The sequence below is a fragment of the Dipodomys ordii genome, unplaced genomic scaffold (genome assembly GCF_000151885.1).
Source record: "Dipodomys ordii isolate 6190 unplaced genomic scaffold, Dord_2.0 Scaffold55, whole genome shotgun sequence".
Taxonomy (NCBI): domain Eukaryota; kingdom Metazoa; phylum Chordata; class Mammalia; order Rodentia; family Heteromyidae; genus Dipodomys; species Dipodomys ordii.
In genome coordinates, this window is record NW_012267271.1 from 7400403 (window position 1) to 7419137 (window position 18735).

The 18735-nt window shown below is 58.1% G+C and overlaps 1 protein-coding gene across 1 annotated transcript in view; it reads left to right on the top strand.

Annotated features, from left to right (window-relative positions):
- Nucleotides 1-18735, top strand: part of Ntng2 (netrin G2) — a 59708-nt gene that overhangs the window by 29108 nt on the left and 11865 nt on the right. The window contains exon 2 of the mRNA XM_013021245.1: nucleotides 10725-11368. Coding sequence (XP_012876699.1) covers nucleotides 10725-11368 — 644 coding nt within the window. The remainder of the gene's footprint in view (nucleotides 1-10724; nucleotides 11369-18735) is intronic.

Here is an 18735-nt window from a genome sequence, read left to right on the forward strand (position 1 = left end):
CACACACACACACACACACACACACACACACACACACACACACACACACACACACACGGTTTACCTACCGCCCTTTGGGGACCGCTTGGCCTCCCCAGCCCTCCTCCCTCTCCCTCCAGCTACCCAGTCATTTGTTGAGTTGACGCTAAGTGCCGGCCAGGGAAATAAGAGGAAATGAACCCGGCTTGGCCCCTCGGCCACAGCTGAGACCTGCCGTGGGGTCAGAGGTGAAGAGGAGGCCGGGAGGGCCTCGCTGCGGGACCCCGCGAGCTCCCACCCGTGTGCCGCCGGTGGCTGGGGCCGGCAGCTGTGTAGGTGTATCGCCCGGCCTTGAGCGACAGCTGGACGGCAGGCGGCAGGCTGAGCCGCTCCTGGGGGCTTTTCCCCTCCCTGCCTGCTAAGTAAGGGAGTTCTGAGCGTCTGCGTTCCTGACGCTCCGCACGGAAGGAGAGAAAGAAAGAAAAATGGGGGAGAAGCCGTGTTCTCCCAGGCAGCCAGGAAGACGAGGGAGCGTGAGGACGGCAGGCCAACTCCGATCTCAGCAGCAACACCCCAGAGCAGAGGCCCCTGATTTTCAAGGGTCTTAGAACCCTTTGAGAATCCGTGGGACTTCCTAGAATAACACCCCTGCATACACACACACCAAGATTGCAAAGAGGTGTGAACCTTTCCTAGCCATCGCCCAGGGCCCTGGGAGCCCCTGTGGCCGACGCCCCACCCAACAGAGCCCTGCCTCCAACGCGCTGCTCCAGCCACGTCTGCTGGGCAGAGCAGCTGCTCGCGTCATGGACAGCCCAGTGTGCTGGCCAGCACCCTCACCGCCCACAGAAGACACATGCTGAAGTTTGTTCATTTGTTTGTTTTGGATCAGTCCTAGAGCTTGAACTCAGGGCCTGGGCGCTCTCCCTTAGTATTCTTGCCCAAGGTTGACACTCTACCCTTTGAGCTACAGCTCCATTTCTGTGTGTGTGTGTATGTGTATGCGTGCGGGTGCGTGTGTGTTGTGTGTGTTTAACTAGAAATGAGGGTGTCTTAGGTTTCTCTGCTCAGTCTGGCTTCTAACCTCCATCTTCAAATCTCAGCCTCCTGAGTTGCTAGGATTATAAGTGTGAGCCACTGGCTCTCAGTTGGTCAAGTTTATTTAGATACTGATTTTGAATGGGAGACTCAGAGAGGTTAAGCTGCTTACCCAGGGTCACACAGTGTTCAAGTAGAGAATCTTGGGCTTAAACCCAGCACCAGGGCTCCTCACTGGGCGGCAGAGCTGATGCGAGGTGCTGTGAACATCTCAGAAAGCTTCTGATAGAGCCGGCGTCATCTGTGTGTGCACTTGCCGTGTGCATGTGCGCATGTGCATGTGCGCGTGCAGCCCTGTGTGCTGGCGGGTGCCTTCGCTGTTGTCTGGGGAGACGTGGCATGGCGTGTTCCTGCCCCTGCCCTTTGAGTCAGGATGGAGTCTGCTAATCTGCTTGTCTGGTAATTCGCTTACGTGCTGTCTGTCTGGAAGCAGCCAGCTTTGCCTGGAGGAACTTGATCTGTCTTTGCTGGGGGCGGGTGGAGGGGGCCACACCAGGGATGGACAGTAATAAACCTAAAAATAGAGATGGCATGGGGTGTGGAGGGGGTGCCCAGCATCCGCCTGGCACTGGGCCGTCGGTGGGAAACTGGAGGGGAGGAAGGGGAGGAAACCAGGGGGAGTGGGGAGACATCGCCCCTCTTCCCACAAGGCGGGGGCATGACCTCGTCCTTTGCTGCAGGTGAGAACACCAGGCCCCCAAGGCTGTGGTTGGGCAGGACGCTGACCTGACCTGACCTGACCGAGGGTCCTGAGAATCGCCCCGGGGTAAGGGGGCCGGGAGGTGCTGTCCTGTCCTCCCCTCCAGCCCTCGGGATGGGCTTGTCAAAGGCCAGGTGGGCAGCTGTGGGAGCCCCCCTTCCCCCCTGGGCTTTCAGCCCACAGTGAGAGCCTTTTGCACCCAGTGCCTGCCTGGGCCACACCCCAGCCCGGCCACACAGAAGACTCGGAGCAGGGCCTGGGATCCAGCTTTGTAAAAACTCCATGGGGTCCAACCGCCCGCGTGCGCGCAGACACATACACGCACACGCACACACACATATATGCATGCACACCCACATACACTCACCGAAAAGACCCAGGACTGCTGTCACGGCCCCTTTCTAGTCATTGTGATGGACATTGGGGTCTGCGGGCTGCTTACCTGGGGCGTCTTGCTTAGAGGTGACTGGAGAGGTGCTGATCGGCGATAGAACAGGCAAGTCAGAGAAGCCCCGCCGCCAGCCCCGCAATGGCGTTGCCACAAAGCAGGGCCCCGTCCAGGTGCGTGGCCCGTCCAGGTGCGTGGCCCGTCCAGGTGCGTGGCCTGTCCAGGTGCGTGGCCTGTCCAGGTGCGTGGCCTGTCCAGGTGGGCGTTCCCGGTGCAGGTGTACCACCCCATCCAGGTGTGTGTTCCCTGTTCAGGTGCGCACCCGTCCAGGTGCACGGGCCTGTCCAGGTGCGTGGCCCGTCCAGGTGCGTGGCCCGTCCACGTGCGTGGCCCGTCCACGTGCGTGGCCTGTCCAGGTGCGTGGCCTGTCCAGGTGGGCGTTCCCGGTGCAGGTGTACCACCCCATCCAGGTGTGTGTTCCCTGTTCAGGTGCGCACCCGTCCAGGTGCACGGGCCTGTCCAGTGTGCCCAGTGAGGGGCACACCCAGCATCTTACTCTCTGCTCTGCCCGCTCTGAACCCCCAGAGCAGCAGCGGGAGACTGTTCCCCGCCCGCTGGGTGTGAGGCCCACTTGTGCATCCCTGGAGAGGGGCCCGCTGCAGGGGGTCACCGCAGACTCTGTCCTGCCTTCCTGTGCGGGGCACACTGATCTGCCCTTAACCAGAGCCACCACTCAGGAAAAAGCTAAGCAGACACCTGCCAGGGGAAGGGGCACCTTTGTTTGGGGGCCCCTTCCTGACACCTCAGCCTGGGGTGTAGAGAGTAGACCTTGGCACTAGAGAAGAGAAAGGAAGGTGGGAAGGCGTGAGCTGGGTGGGGGAGGGGCTGCAGCTGAAAGGCTAGGACCAGAGACCTGGTCCTCCTCCCAGGGCCCCTGGGGCAGGCTCAGAGGACTGGAGGCTGGAAGCCCAGGCGGTGGCCCCAGCAGGGGCAGGGCAGGGGCTGGGAGGTGGACAGAGGCCCTGGGTGGCTCCCCCACCTGTCCTGCCCCCCCCCTCCGTGTCAGGACCTGACGGGAGGTTCTGTTCTATTCTGAAAGCCCAGGACAACCCGAAGCCAGTCCATGGACCGACCCAGAGCTCTGAACAGGCCGAGGGATCCCAGGGGGGTCTGCCGTCCCCAAGGCCCGGCCCCCACCCCAGCGCGGGGATCCTCTGGCCACTTTTCTTCTCCTGATAAAATATTCATGTCAGCAGAGTAGGCTCTCTTTGGGAAGGCTGCCTGGGTCTAGCTTACGCTTTGCACTAGCTTTTAAAGAGCAGGCCACTTTTCCTACCCTCTAAGCATTTTCTAAGGCCTGAATCAATAATGCACTTCACCAGGCGCTCTGAAGCTTCCTCTCCCCACCCCGCCCCCCTTCCTCTCCTCCCCTCCCTGCCCTCTGCCTCCTTCCAGCCCTTCTTCCTTCAGTTTATTTATTTTCAAAGTATTAAGTAACAGCGTGGAGCTGTGGGGAGTATGGACAGGTGGGCAGAGGGTGAGGGCACCCCGTCCAGGGAAGGGGAGGCGGGAGCAGCGGCTGCGCAGGCCTTGAAGATCACTAAGCTCCTGGAGTAGAGAAGGGGCAGGTTTGGGCCGGTCCCTCTTCCTTCTCTCCTTTCTCAGTGGATTAAAAGATGTTTACAGTATAGGCACAGGAAACAGGACCAAAATAGAAGAGAAAGGGGGGCCGGGAGGACAGGACAGGGCAGGACAGAATAGATGGCTAAGATCTTGAAGGATACGACCATCCAGTTCGACTCTGTCAGCTTTTTGTGGTAGTGAGCCCCTGTCCCCAGAGATGTACAAATGAAGGTGTGCCTCAACTTCTGAGGCCGGTGCCCATGTGTATCTGACTCACACCTGTCATCCTAGCTCCTCAGGTGGCTGAGATCTGAGGATCACGGTTCAAAGCCAGCCCAGGCAGGAAAGTCCATGAGCCTCATCTCCAATGAACCACCAGAAAACCAGAAATGGAGCTGTGGCTCAAACTGGTAGAGCGCTAGCCATGATGAAAAAGCTCAGGGACAAGGCCCAGGCCCTGAGTTCAAGCCCACGACCAGAAAAAAATAATAATTCGCAGCAAGTTCCTGGACAGAAGATGGCTCTTCTAGCCAGAGCTTTGAATACCCTCCGCTCCACGCCTGCCCCCCCCAGTTTTTTCCTGGCAATCCTGACTCTTGAGGACCTGTGACCCATGAAGGCCCCCCCACAGTTCTTCTGAGAAGCTCCAGTTGGGGTGAGGATGTCAGTGGCCAGCCTGCCCCTAGCTGCCCCTAGTAGGCCAGGCTCCGTCCGGCAGAGCTGACTCACCAGAATGGAGGCTGTGACCTTGCCCAGCCCAGAGAGCCTCCAAAGGGGGGGAGGGGAAGAGGGCCAGAGATCAATGAAACCATGAAGGGGGAGGGGAGGGAGAGGGGGAGGGAGGTAGGCAGGCTCGGGAGAGAGAGTTAGAGACACATAGGGCAGCTAGAATTAGAATCCGCCCTGAACAGAGTCTCCATTTCCGCTCTGTTAATAATTTATCCCTGCTGCAACTTTTCTTACCAATAAGTAGGAAATAATTTGTTAGGGAGAATTCCCCTGGCACCCCAGCTTTCTCCCTGGAGTTGGGAGTGGGTGCCTCTGTGTCCTTCAGTCTGCCGGAGTGGGTGTTGGGGGTGAGCAGTAGCAGATGTGAAGACTTTAGGAGGATCAGCCTACTCTTGCTCATCAGTTCACCAATGGGGAAAGTGAGGCACGGGTACAGCAAGGTCGAATGAGATGTTAAGAGCAATACTGAGTCCTGACACGCCAAGCCCATGTGTCAGGATTCCTGTTTGCTTGTTTTTGTGCCCATACTGGGACTTGAACTCAGAGCCTGGGTACTGACCTTTACCTTTTTCACTCAAGGCTGACACTACTACTTTAGTTACAACACCACTTCCAGCTTTTTGGTGATTACTTGGAGCTAAGAGTCTCTTGGACTTTCCTGCCCTGGCTGACTTTGGCCCTTGATGCTCAGGTCTCAGCCTCCTGAGTAGCTGGCATTACAGGTGTGAGCTATCAGTCCTGGCCAAGTCAGTTATAGATTTACACATCTGCCCAGGGCCAGAAGAGATGCTTCAAGGTTCAAGGAGCACTGCTTCCCACCCTGGCTCCTCCCTGAGACCCCCAAATCTTATAAGAATGGAAGCTGATTTGCCTTCGCCCTCCTCCCTAGCACCCCACCCCCTCGGCCTCTCTTTGGCTGCCTCCTGCCTCCCACCTGGACACACAGCTGCCTCCGGCCACTCCCCTCCTCCCCACCGGAGGGTGACAACTCGGCAGACAGGTTCAAAAAAAATCTGTCACTGCTAAACTGTTCCCGGCCTGCCCACACGCCCGGGTGGCAGGGAGATGTGCTGTCTGCCTCCCGGGCCGAGCCGCATCTGCGGTGAGCGGCACGGCTGGGGGCGGCCATGTCCTTTCCTTTCTGGGTGAAGGACACAGCTCCCCCACTTGCCTCAGAGTTGGGGTTTCCTGTGGGACCTTGGGGAGTTGCCCGCGTTCACCTGGTTTATAAAATGTAGATGGAGGGCCAGGCACCTCTGGCTTATACCTGTAATCCCAGCTCCTCCTGAGGCTGCGATATGAGAATCATGGTTCCAAATCATCCTGGACAGACAGATCCAAGAGGCTCTTATCTCCAGTTAATCACCAAAAAGCCAGAAGTAGAGCTCAAGAGGTAAAATGCCAGCCTTGACTGAATAAATTAAGGGATAGCACCCAGGATCTGAGTTCAAGTCCCAGTACAGGCACCAAAAAAAAGAAACGGCTTGCATCTTCAGGGCCAGCAAGTAGTGGCAGGGTCACTCGTGGGTCTGGGGGAGGTTATCTCTGCAGGGGCTTTTTTGTTGTTGTCCGTCGTGGGGCTTGAACTCTAGGCCTGGGCGCTGTCCCTCGGCTCTTCAGCTCAAGGCTAGTGCTCTACCACTTGAACCACAGCACCACTTCTGGCCTTTTCTGCTTATGTGGTTCTGAGGAATGGAACCCAGGGCCTCATGTATGTGAAGCAAGCACTCTACCACTGAGCCACCTTCCCAGCTCTCTCTGCAAGATCTTGTACAGATACTAAGCAAAGCGCTGGCCCGAGGACACCTGTGACTCTTGTAATCACCTTGGGAAGCTGTGGTCACCGGTCTGGGGAGCTCCCACTCCTTCCACAAGATTTCCTCGGTCATCCCAAGGGATGGGGGTGGGGGGCTAGGGCAGCATGACAGGATGACAGGGACCCCTCCAGACTCCCAGTGCTGGGAGCCATGGCTGGAGGCTGGTGCTGACCACTGGCCACCAGTGACCGATTGCACAGCCTGTGTACTTGCTCTGGCCAGCTCTGTGTGTGTACATGTGCGTGTGCACGCACATGTGTATTGGGGTATTGGCACGGGGCCTTGAGTTCAGCCTCAGCTCTCACAGCCTAGATCCTGTTTCCAGTTCTAGTTTTCACTAGTTAATTGGAGATAAGAGTTTGGTGCATTTTGTCTGCCCTCGCTGGCTTTGAACCTCAGTCCTCAGATCTCAGCTTCCTGAGTAGCTAGGATCATAGGCACCGTTGGTGCCCAGCTGGCCAGCTGCAAGCTGTCTGTCTCCCTCCCTCTGCTTAGACAGCAACTGAGGTTTTTGTCCCAACCCAGGTCTGAGCTTGCTTGCTTCCTTCCTTCCTTTCTTTGCTGGTACTAGGGCTTGAACTCGGCCTCAAGTATGCTCTTCCTTAGCTTTTTTGCTCACCTTTTTCACCCACTTCCACTTCCAGCTTTTTTGCTAATTCACTAAAGACCCAGCTTTGCCTTCCTGGGCCTTGAACTAAATTTCCCACCTCTCAGCCTCGCAAGCAGCTAGGGTTACAGGCTTGGGCTTCCAGCCTAGCTGGTATGAGGCTGTTCCTCCTCCTGAGACTAAATAACCATTCCAGTCCCCCACAGGTGCTCTCTGGCCGAGGGGCCTGGGGCTCGGACCACAGGCCTTCCCACGGCATGATTACCTCCGCTGCCCACAGCCTCCTCTCCCATTCAATTACTGTTCTTGTCTGGAGCTCGTCTGTGGTGTTTACAGCCTGGCCTTCGACTCCAACGATACCCCCTGCGCAGAGAAAAACACACAAGCAAGAGCATTTACAAGACCAAGTTTGGACAGCACAGCATAAATCCTCTTCCCTTCCTGGTGCTTCCCACTTGTGTCTGGTCAGAGACTGGCCTGGGGGCAGGGAGGTGTGCAGGGCCGGAGAGCGCAGAGCGGATGGGTTTCGTTTCCCAAGGCTCCCCAACATGGAGCACCACAGGGTCTTGGCTAGAGATGTGAGGCTGGCGCGACTCAGTTTCTCCCCTCTGAAGAGCCTCTAGCCAGCGCGCCTTCCCGTCCCCCTGGGCTGCTGGGAGCCGCCCAGTGAGCAGTGGCTGTCAGTGGTGCTCAGGGAGCAGCATGGTTGTGTTTTCCCAGGCTAGCGGTCACCGGGGCAGCCTGTGCTGCGATGTTGCCATCGGTGCCATCTCCCAGCCTGCTGGTGTTAGCCTCTGTCTCTGTCAGAAGGTGGCTGTGTGGAAACAATAGCCATCATTTGCAGACATCTAGGCATTGTTCCCTTGATGCTGGATGGAGGAAATTGAGGCCCAGAAAAGTAAAATGACTTGTTCAAAGTCACCCAGCCTCCAAGGATTGAGCCAAGATGAAATTCAGGGAATTCCAGATCCCGCGGCCAGGGGCTCAATGACTCCAGATTCAAATGGTGGGGGAGGGGAGGTGACTAACTCAGGCCTTGGGGCTCCACAGACCCCTGGGAATTGATGTGGTCAGTGGTATTTGGGGGAAAGGGTATGCAGTTGATGAAATGATTACAGAGACAATGGGCTGCTTTGGGGAGTAGTAAACATTGCCTGTGGGAAGCCAAGCACGGTAGCTTACACCTGTCATCCTAGCTACTCAGGCGGCTGAGACTGGGAGGATCACAGTTCAAGGTCAGCCCAGGCAGAAAACTCCACAAGACTCCATCTCCAATTAGCCAGGTACAACCAGGCTGGAGGTGTGGCTCAAGTGGCAGAACACCAGCTGAGCAAGTGAGCTGAGCAAGCTCCAGACCCTGAGCTCTAAGCCCAGTGCTGACCAAAAAAGAAGAAGGCTCAAGTGCCATCCTGAAAGTGGCAATGTGGCTGGAAGTCCTCAGCTGCGGTCACGGTCAGTGTCCAGTCTCCTGGAGAGGTGGACATGCAGGCTGCCCCCCCCACCCAATGCTGTCCTTGGCTGTGGGGGCTTGGGGTGAGCCAGGTTCCATCCCCAGCACGGTCCTCAAATTTTCCGTGGTGGAGGAGAGCAAGAAAGGCAGCGTGTGCACTGGCTGGGCCTGTGCACAGAGAATGACTGTTGATGCACACGGACCCCTCCCCGGAACCTAGGGTTAAATGGATTCTCAGAGCTTGGGAGTGGGGATGGGTGGAAGGAAGAAGGAAACAGCGGGGAGAGAGAGAGAGAGAGTCACGCTGGCCGCAGCTTGGGATTTATTTTCTGTGCTCGCTGGCAAAGCTGCGCGGCAGCCGGTGTGGGGCTGGGAACTACACAGGCTGATTCATTAATTTCTGACCATCTGCTCCCGGGGGGCCGGGGAGGGAGCCGGGGGGCTCTGCAGGTTGGGCTGGGCTGGCACATGGTCAGCTGTGCCAGTCTTCAGGCAGGAGCAGCTAGGGGCTTGAGGGACCCCACCGTCCCCCACCCCAGGGACCGCCAAGAGGGTGGGACTGACGTACGGCAGGCGCAGGCTAATACTCACATGCCTACCCATACTTGAGATGAGATACAACGACCAGCACTGACAGCACACACCTGTAATCCTGGCTATTCAGGAGGCTGGGATCTGAGGGTCAGAGTTCAAAGCCAAGAGGGGCAGCCACAGTCCATGAGACTTATCTCTAAACAGCAAAAAGCAGGAAGCAGACATGTGGCTCAAGTAGCAGAGTGTCAGGGTTGAGCAGAAAAAGCCAAGTGAGTGTGCAAGGCCCTGAGTTCAAGCCCCAGTACTGGTGTGCATGATGCGTGCGTGCACACACAAGATAGATTACTATCAGTGTTTTCGCTGATAGTATGAGGGGGATGAGGCAGCGGGGAAGGAGGCTGCGCCAGCACTGGGCTGGCGTGAGCTTTCTAGGCAGGCAAGGCAGCGTGATGCCACGTGGTGCCAGCTAGGGGAGAAGGAGAAGGGGAGGGAGAGGAGGAGGGGAGGAGGAGGCCCTCAGTGTGTGCGCCCACCAAGGGCCCCATTCCACCCAGTCACCTCTCGAGTCTTGAAGACTGTCTCCAAACATGGCCACCCTCTGAGGTACTGGTGGTTAGGGGGACACAACTCGGCTCCCAGCAGGCACCGGGGCAGCAGGAGCAGAGGGTAGGGAGGCGCCTGGCCTGGATGGACACTGTCCCCCAGCCCAGTCTGGGCACAGGGGCTCTGAGTGTCTGCCTGCCGACCTCTCTGCCCATCCCCTCCCACTGGCACCCACGCCCGCATTCCATCATCGACGGGCAGCAGCAGCAGGCCTAGTGCAGCCTCAGACCGAGCGGCCACGCCAGCCGCCGCAGCCTCTCCCTGCCAGGCCAGGCTTCTGCACGCAGCCACGTAGCCCCTCTCTGTTCTGGACCACAGTGCAAGCTGGGGGATGAGTCCCCCAGAGATACCAGTGGCTGTGTAAGGAAGGGACTCCACCTGTCTCTCCCGTGAGTGCCAGCCAGGCTGGGGCCCCTGTGCCGGGGCAGGGAGAGGAAGAGGAAATAGGGGAAGTGGAGGGGGAAGAGGAGGGAAAGTGGAGGGGAAATGGGAAGAGGCAGTTCATCTTCAGAACACTTCTCATTCTCAGAAGGTCTGGGCCTTTCCTACTGGTCTTGGGCCTCAGTTTCTCCAGTCTGCTCAGTAAGGTGTGAGACCCCAGGGTTGAATTCCTTGTGCCACAACGTTGGCAGGACTAGGCCGGGTGGAATGGGCCCCGCACTGTAGGGGCACCAAGGACAGAGCTATTTTGGGCAAGGAGGGCTCTCCTGGCATCCTCCCCACGTCGGGCCCTGGGTGGTCAGGGCCCTCTCCTCTGCCATGGAAGATCAAAGCCAGCGACTGACCACAGCGTGTCTGCTGGGGGTGGCGCTCTGTCCGCCCCGGCCCCACCCCCAGGGAGCCAAATGCCTCATTTGAGAGCAAGAGGATTTAAAAAACTCAGATCCAAGCTATTTTGTGTCTGAGCAAAACAGACAACCTGAAATATTCATCAAAAGGCCTCTGAGCACTCCGGGGCGCCGTGTGGCTGTGAGTGACAGAGATTTGTTGTGTTTTCAATTTAATAGCCTTTATTACTTTGAGCAGTTTGAGGTTCCCAGCACCCGTGGTCTCTCCACCCTGTCCTCCCGTCCCCTCGGCCCCGAGATGGGGCTTTTCCTGATGGCTAGACCCAGGACTTGGTGACCCAGGGCAGATTTGGGGGCACAGGGGCAGGAGTTCTACCAGCCCCCACCCCTCCCCTCCCTCTCCTGCAGGAGAATCCGTACCTGTGCAGCAACGAGTGTGATGCCTCCAACCCAGACCTGGCACATCCTCCTCGGCTGATGCTGGACAAGGAGGAGGAGGGCCTGGCCACCTACTGGCAGAGCGTCACCTGGAGCCGCTACCCCAGCCCGCTGGAGGCCAACATCACCCTCTCCTGGAACAAGAGCGTGGAGCTCACGGACGATGTGGTGCTGACCTTCGAGTATGGCCGGCCCACCGTCATGGTCCTGGAGAAATCTCTGGACAACGGGCGCACGTGGCAGCCCTACCAGTTCTACGCAGAGGACTGCATGGAGGCCTTCGGCATGTCGGCGCGCCGGGCCCGGGACATGTCCTCATCCAGCGCACACCGCGTGCTCTGCACTGAGGAGTACTCGCGCTGGGCTGGCTCCAAGAAGGAGAAGCACGTGCGCTTCGAGGTGAGGGACCGCTTCGCCATCTTCGCCGGCCCCGACCTGCGCAACATGGACAACCTGTACACACGCATGGAGAGCGCCAAGGGTCTCAAGGACTTCTTCACCTTCACCGACCTGCGCGTGCGCCTGCTGCGCCCTGCCCTCGGCGGCACCTATGTGCAGCGGGAGAACCTGTACAAGTACTTCTATGCCATCTCCAACATCGAGGTCATCGGCAGGTAAGGCCGGGCCTGGGCCTGGGGGTGGGTGTGCCCCATGCCTGGGATGGGAGCCCCTTCCTGGGGCACCACCTGGGGCCTGGGTGTTACCTGGTTGGTAGCGGAGGGTGCTACTGCTGCCTTGGATGTCGCCTGATGGCTGAGCCAGCACCTGGCTCCCAGGATATTGTGTGTCATGGAGGACATTCCCTCCTTCCTGAGATGTCAGCAGGTACCTGGGACACTGCCTAGCCCCTGGCCTGGTTCTAAGGATGTTACCTGCTTGGAATGTTGCCTGGTGCTACATTGAAGGGGCTGTGTGTGTTGGCCAAGGGCGGTGTGAACACGCTGTGTGGCACTCCCACTGGAGGAGGTGATGGTGCACCTGTGTCCCCCAGGGCGGTCTGGAGAGTGGCCAAAGCTCATTATGTCCAGGCTCCCCACTGATCCCGTCAACCCTGGTGCCTGGGGGTCCCCAAGTCCACCTTTTGGCTCAAGGATTCCCTAGAAAGGGAACCACAGCAAAGCCCTTAGACTCAGCAATAAAAGAATGCAGGCCAAAAGCCACAGGACGAAGGCCAGGAGACCCCAGGGACCAGTGTCTGGCTGTCCCCCACAGAGGACGTGTGCAGGCGGCAGTGATGGTTGACGTGTAGAGAGACCCAGCCAGGGACAGTTGCCTGAGCCTCAGCGTCTGGGGCTTTTATTGGGTGTTGACCGTGTAGGCATGGCTGCCTGCCTGCCCCCATGGCAAACCCTCCAGGAGCTGAGCTGGTACTACAGAGTCCAAACCCCTCCATGAATTGTATCACGGTATAGTGGGTCCCAAGGCCCCAAACAAGTGGTCTTCCTGGCCAGGACCCTCCCCAGTTTAGAGGCTACCGTTCACCTGCCTCAACTGGGCCAGGGCCAGCGTGCTTGGGAAGGTGCAGCCTTGGCCCCACAGGCCTGGGGACTGAACTTCACCTTGGCCACAGTGATCTGGAGAGGGTGTTTGGAGGACCCCGAGGGGGTGCGGCGGCCTCTGACTGTCAGGAACTGTCTAACGGGTGGTGAACTGTTTCCAGGTCACTGCTCATTTGGCAGATTTGACTGGGCCAGTCTGTGGGGACGGTGACCTCATCCAGAGCCATCTGTTGAGTGGATTCCCACTCCGCCTTCCTTGTTGGATCATACTGGGGTTTGCGTCGCTGAAGTGTAGCATGCGCCCCGTATATAGTATGTGTCTTGAAAACTAACATTGGGTTGTACACATGTGTACTGTCAAAGCCACAGCCAGGGCCGCCCAGGCGGAGGGGACAGTTGAGACCCACGGAGGTACAGGCAGAAGCCGCACCCAGACCCGGGCCGCAACAACATGCCCTGGGTGTCTTTCCACAGCAGGCTCCGAGTGATTCCTGATGAGTGGAAAAAGCAGTGTGCTGCACGTGTGTAGTTCTACAGCTCTGGTTTGGGCATTGGGAAAAGGAGGTGGGGAAAGCTGGACCTCCCGGGCCCCCAATGACTGGAGAGATGGTGGGCGTGGCCTGCGGCGGGCGGGGCCTTGGGTGGGTGGGGCGTTTGGTGGGCGGGGTCGTGGGCGGGGCCTTTCCTTCTAGCCTGAGTTTGCCTGGTACAGGAGTTCATATTGCAGTGGTGGGTGTGGCCTGTGGGTGGGCGTGTCTTTTGTGGGCAGGGCCTCTCATTGGGTGGGCGTGTCTTCTGTGGGCGGGGCCTCGTCAGCCCCAGTCTGCGTGGTATTTCACACTGCCGGTGCATCCAGGAAGTTGAATCAGGCTAAGGCTGGCAGAGGGTGCGAAGCGTTGGCATACATCAGGCCCGTGGTTTGCACAGCTGTGAGTTCTCACCCTTTCTCCCGACCAGGAGGGAATGTCCTAGAAGCCACCTGGTATATGAGCAGGATTGTGGAAGATGTCACCTCTGTGTCACCTCAGCCCTCGCATTCGCACCCAGCTTAGGGGCGGGAACCAGGTCCCTGGGCCTTCCCAGGGGTGCTGTTCTGGCACTTCATCTTCGTGGTGTGTCCAGGGCCTACCTCGGTACACGGCAATGTCTGGGCCAGCTGCCATGACCACCTCCAGCTGTAGTATGGTGACAGTGGTCTGCTGATCTAGGACTCCAGCCCTACCCTCAGCACCCCTTGCAGGTAGATGGCAAAGAGCGGGGCTGTCTGGAGCCCACATCTCCCTTGGGGAGGTGGCCAGGTTGCCCCTGCTAGGTGGCCCAAAGGTCCCGTTGGTGCCCAGCAATACCTCCCAAGGGGAGCCAGTACCGTTTAGGAGGCTGGTTGGCAGGAAATCGACAGCTTGGTTATTGATGAATTAGGTCTGCCTGCCTGTTCCTGCAGAGAGCTGACTTCCTCCCCTTTTCCTTCAATTTCCCCTGGGAAAGGTCAGCTGTGCCAAGAAACCAGCTAGGCAGGCCTGTGGCAAAGACGGGTGTGTCTTGCCCAAAAGACAAGGCCCGGAAGCTGCTGAGTGGGCGTCTGGGGAGCCCTGGGAGAATCTCAGGCCAGGAGACTTCTGACTGAACCCCTTCCTGGGACTCCCTCGGACTTGCGGGGCCTCTCACTGCCACCTGCCAGCCATAACAGCAAATATTTATGGAGCAGTTCCTACAGGTCCATTTCCTATTGGGCACTGTGCTAAAAGCCTCACATGCATATCTTGTTTAATCAATAGTCATTTCGTTCCCCAGTGGGTTATTGAAGGTCTAAGATCCCGTGAACGGGGAATGTAGCATTGAGCAAGCCAGACCTGATCTCCACTCTGGAAACTTCCGCTGCGGGGCCAGTGCTCCCCTCTGCCTCAACACACACACCTTCACAGTGAGCTTTCTCTGGTGAGGTGCAGGCCCCCACAGACATCTCAGCCCTCTTCCCCACAGTGTCTCCAGCCCTCCCACACACAAGCAATGTGTGTTCCAAGGCCTCCCTGCCGCCATCCAAATGCATTTGATTTAAAGGTACTGCTTCCTATTCTGTCACATGTCAGCTGTTCCAGCTTGGGGTGGGGGGGGCAGGAGGGGGCAGGGAGGGGCCTAGAGCGGCTCATCCTGGAGGATGAGGAACTAGTACAATGGAGGTACAAGGACCGTCTGGGGATGGGATGGGTCAGAGTTAAAGCACTGCCATCCTGGGGTTGGGGGAGACAAAGGCAGCACAGAGAGAAACCCAGCCACCATCCCTCCCCAGGCCCTGTCCCAGGGGGCATTGCTGAAAGGCGGGGAGAGAGTGGAGCTAGGTTTTTTCCTTTGAAAAGCCTGGCAGTGTCTAAGTTGGAAAAGGAACAGAATGGGCCCTGCACAGCCCCTCGCCTGTTAGGAGCAGGAGAACACACCTGACCTATACCCTGGGGCTCCCGAGAGTGAGCCAGCCCCCGCCACACTCTAAACAGCCATGGCCTGAAGAAGTACAGAAAACCCTCTCCAAGTGATCCGGGGTGGTGACAATCACCAGGGGAGCTGCAGTGTGGCTGTGACCACTCTGAGCCTCAGTTTCCCCATCTGTAAAATGGAGATGTAGTCCCAACATCAGCATCTCGTGGTGATCATCCCGTGAGAAGGGCAGCGCTGTCCTCAGCTTGGATGGCAGGGCAGGGGAGGGGAGAAGAGAGGGGGCGAGCAGGGCTGCTGGAGGTCAGGGCTGCCAGGATCAGGGAAGAGGTTCTTAGAAAAGGCGAGTGGATGGGGGCTGGGAAGGTGGCTCAGTGGCAGAGCGCTTGCCTTGCATGCCTGAGGCCCTGGGTTCGATTCCTCAGCACCACATAAGCAAAAAAAAAAAAAAAACCGCCAGTAGTGGCGCTGTAGCTCAAGTGGTAGAGCGCTAGCCTTGAGCTGAAGAGCTGAGGGGCAGCACCCAGGCCCAGAGTTCAGGCCCAACGACTGGACCCAAAAAAACAAGAAAGAAAGAAAAAGAAAATGCGAGTGGAGCCCCGTGCAGGTGGCTTAGGCCTGAATTCTTTGTCACTCAGGAGGCTGAGATCTGAGGATCATGGTTCAAACCAGCCCAGGTAGGAAGATCTATGAGACTCTTTAATTAGCCACAAAAAAAACTGGAAGTAGAGCTGTGGCTCAAGTGAGCACAAAAAGCAAGCTAGAGCACTGAGTTCAAACCCCAGTATCACCACATACACGCCAGAAGGAAAAAAGAAAGAATGGAGATCAAGGCTTTGAATAGATACTGATACATACACATTCACAGCAGTGTGATCCAGAAAAAAAGCAAAAGGAAGGACGGACCCGTGCAGCCACTGACATATGAAGGGATAAATACAATGTGGTCTGCATGTAGAGTGGAATATTACTCAGTGGTAGAGTGCTTGCCTTGCATGCATGAAGACCTGGGTTCGATTCCTCGGAAGTTCACTCTGGCTCGCATGGTAGAGTGCTAGCCTTGAGCTGAAGAGCTGATGGACAGTGCCCAGGCCCAGGGTTCAGGCCCCATGACCGGCAAAACACACACACACACACACACACAAAAGGAAAGGTGCCAGGTGTGAAGCCACACACCTGTAATCCCAGTCTTTGGGATGCAGAGACAGGAGGGTCGTGAGTTTGATGCCAGCCTGGCTCCCAAGGCAGACTTGATTTTTTAAAAGGGGGTGGGGGGCTGGAGCTGAGGTTGTAGTAGAGCACTTGCCCAGCTTGTGCAAAGGGCCTGGGAAAGCCTGACACTAACTACAACTTGCTGAGCCTTGAAGACATTGGGTTCAGTGAGTGACCAGGGCGAAGTGATGTAATTTGTGGAGGCAGATCGTAGCTTGGAGGGACTAAAGGCTGGGGCAGTGAGGAGCTGGTCCTGTTCCTGTCTCTCCCACAAAGGGCAGGAAGGGGACCGTGGGTTCTCTGAGGATGGCCTGGCTCCCCCCCTACCCCCCCCCCAGCCTGCCGAGTGCTCCCCTTCCCTTTGCTGCACTAATTCACTCAACAAACACTGGGCTCCTAGCTGGGGCCAGTGGCCCACGCCTCTAATCCTGGCTATTCTGGAGGCTGAGATCTGAGGATGTGGTTCAAAGCCAACCTAGGCAAGAAAGCTCATGAGACTCTGGTCTCCAATCAACTACCCAAAAAGACAGAAGTAGAGCTGTGGCTCAAGTAATAGAGCACTAGCCTTCAGCATAAAAGCTCAGGGATAGGGCCCAGGCTCTGAGTTCCAGCCCCAGGACTGGCGCGCACGCGCGCACGCACACACACACACACACACACACGCGCGCGCACACACACACACACACACACACACGGCCCAGGCTCTGAGTTCCAGCCCCAGGACTGACACACACACACACACACACACACACACACACATCTCCTGTCCTGGTCCTAGCCACAACTCGCATGGGCTCCAGTCAGAACTTTGCACCCCACAGTTCTGAGGGCCCCAAGTTTGATATCAAGGTGTTACAGGCTCTCCCGCGTCCCTTCTTCTTGTAAGGACTGTGTCTGTGTTGGGTTTAGAGCCTGCTCTGCTCCTGCATGCCTTCTTCTTGGCTCAGATTTTAATCATATCCCTGAAGACTCCACTTCCACACAAGCCTCAGTCCTCAGGCCAGGCTGGGCCTGAGTCAAGCTGTGACAGGTGCCCGGGACAAGCCCGTCCCAGCCAGGTGCCCCTAGGGTGCGTGTAGGGAAGGATCCAACCAGATAACCATGAGCTGGGCCCAAGCCAAGGGTGACCTGGGGTGGATGGGCCTCGGTGGGGGTGGGGGAGACAGGGACGAGCGAGGGGTGGGCAGACCACGTGTGTGGGCCGTGGTGAAGGAACAGGCGCGTGAGCAGACGGGGATCCCGCTGTGGTGCGTGCAGAGGCAAGGAGGATTGATTCCATATTTAAGTCAGACTTGCCGTTTCTAGCACCTTCTGGAGGCTCCGCCTCCATCCTGGCAAGTGCGGGGAGCTGTCCTCCTGGCTCTGGGTGGTTCTTTGTCAAGAGTCAGATGCGATGCCAGCACTGCAGCCCCAAAGAAAGGAGCTTTCTACTTTAGGGTGTGCCTCAGTTTCCCCTCCTGCACAGTGGGATCCTGCGAGCCTCGCTGGCTTGCTCCAGCTGGCTGCCCCAGTCAGGGCTGAGCCCAGGGAGCCGAGGGTCCCTGTGGGGAGTGGTTGCTGGGCTCCGGACCCCTGCTCAAAAGAGAGCCTCATTCTCCTATTTGATGTAACCAGGGGCTCAAGCAGCAGCACCCCACTGTGCCTAGACCCGTGACTTTTGAGGTCTTATCAGCCAACACTGGGCTAATGATGGAGGCCTGGGCCTGACAGGCGGGGCTGGCTGGAGGGGGGCAGCCCGCGGGCGGCGGAAGTGGGGGGCAGAGGTCTGCTCCAGGTCAGCTCTGTTCCAGCCCCCCACCCCCAGCAGAGGGGGCCCCAGCAGGTCTTTCTGAAGCCAGGCTGGTGCTCTAAAACTTGAGCTATACCTCCAGCCCTGGTTTTTGCTGTTTATTTACAAATAGGGTGTTGGGAATGCTTCTGCCCAGGGCTGGACTCCAGCCAATCCTCGCGCACTCAGCCTCCACAGCGGCTGGGGTTATAGATGTTTTTATAGCCATAGACAGTCTACCTGCTCCAGCCCTCACACACGCTCACACACACACCCCCTTTCACCAGCGCCTAACCCCACACCCCACCTCCACACTGTTCCCCAGCATGATGGCCCCCCCAGCAGGGGTCAGCAGGGGTCAGGGGGAGACCCCGGCCTTAGGAGTTCTTGGGCTCGCCTCCCTTTGGGGCTCCCCCCCTTTGGGGCTCCCCCTGAGCTGGCTTCCACAGGCCTCTTCCCAGCCAGGAGGGAAGGCTGCGTCTCTCTGGGCTCCTCGCCATGCCTCCATCCCACTCCCGGCCTGAGTAGACGGGGCCCAACTGCCCCCCCCACCCACAGAGGGGGGGTGCCCCCCACAGGGTGCTTCCCCTTCTCCCCACACATACCCAGCCTGGGGACCACAGGCTTCCCCGCCCCCTCCCCTGCTGCCCCCCACTGGGGACCACACCCCCCAATGTGTAGTTCCTTGGGCCAGATCCACTCTGTTCCTTCTGCAGGGTCCCCCAGCCCCCGGCCTCTGGGGGCTCACAGAGGCCGAGCCCCGCACCGCCTCCCTCCACCCCCTTCCCCGGCTGGTCATGCTGTGGTAGTTACATTCCTGGGCGCATCTGTCTCTGCACACCAGATGTGCATGGACGATGCCGGGCCGGTTCACATGATAGTGTACGGCACGCAGCCACAGGCGGCCCACTCCCTGCTCCGCTCGCTCACTCGTTCATGAACAAATGAACTTACACAGCCAAATGAGTCTTAATATCTGGACAGCTCCCAGTGAAGAAAAGGACTGGGAAATAGGATCTGGGGCCAAATGCAGTGGCGCACACCTATAATCCTGGCTACTGAAGAGGTAGACATC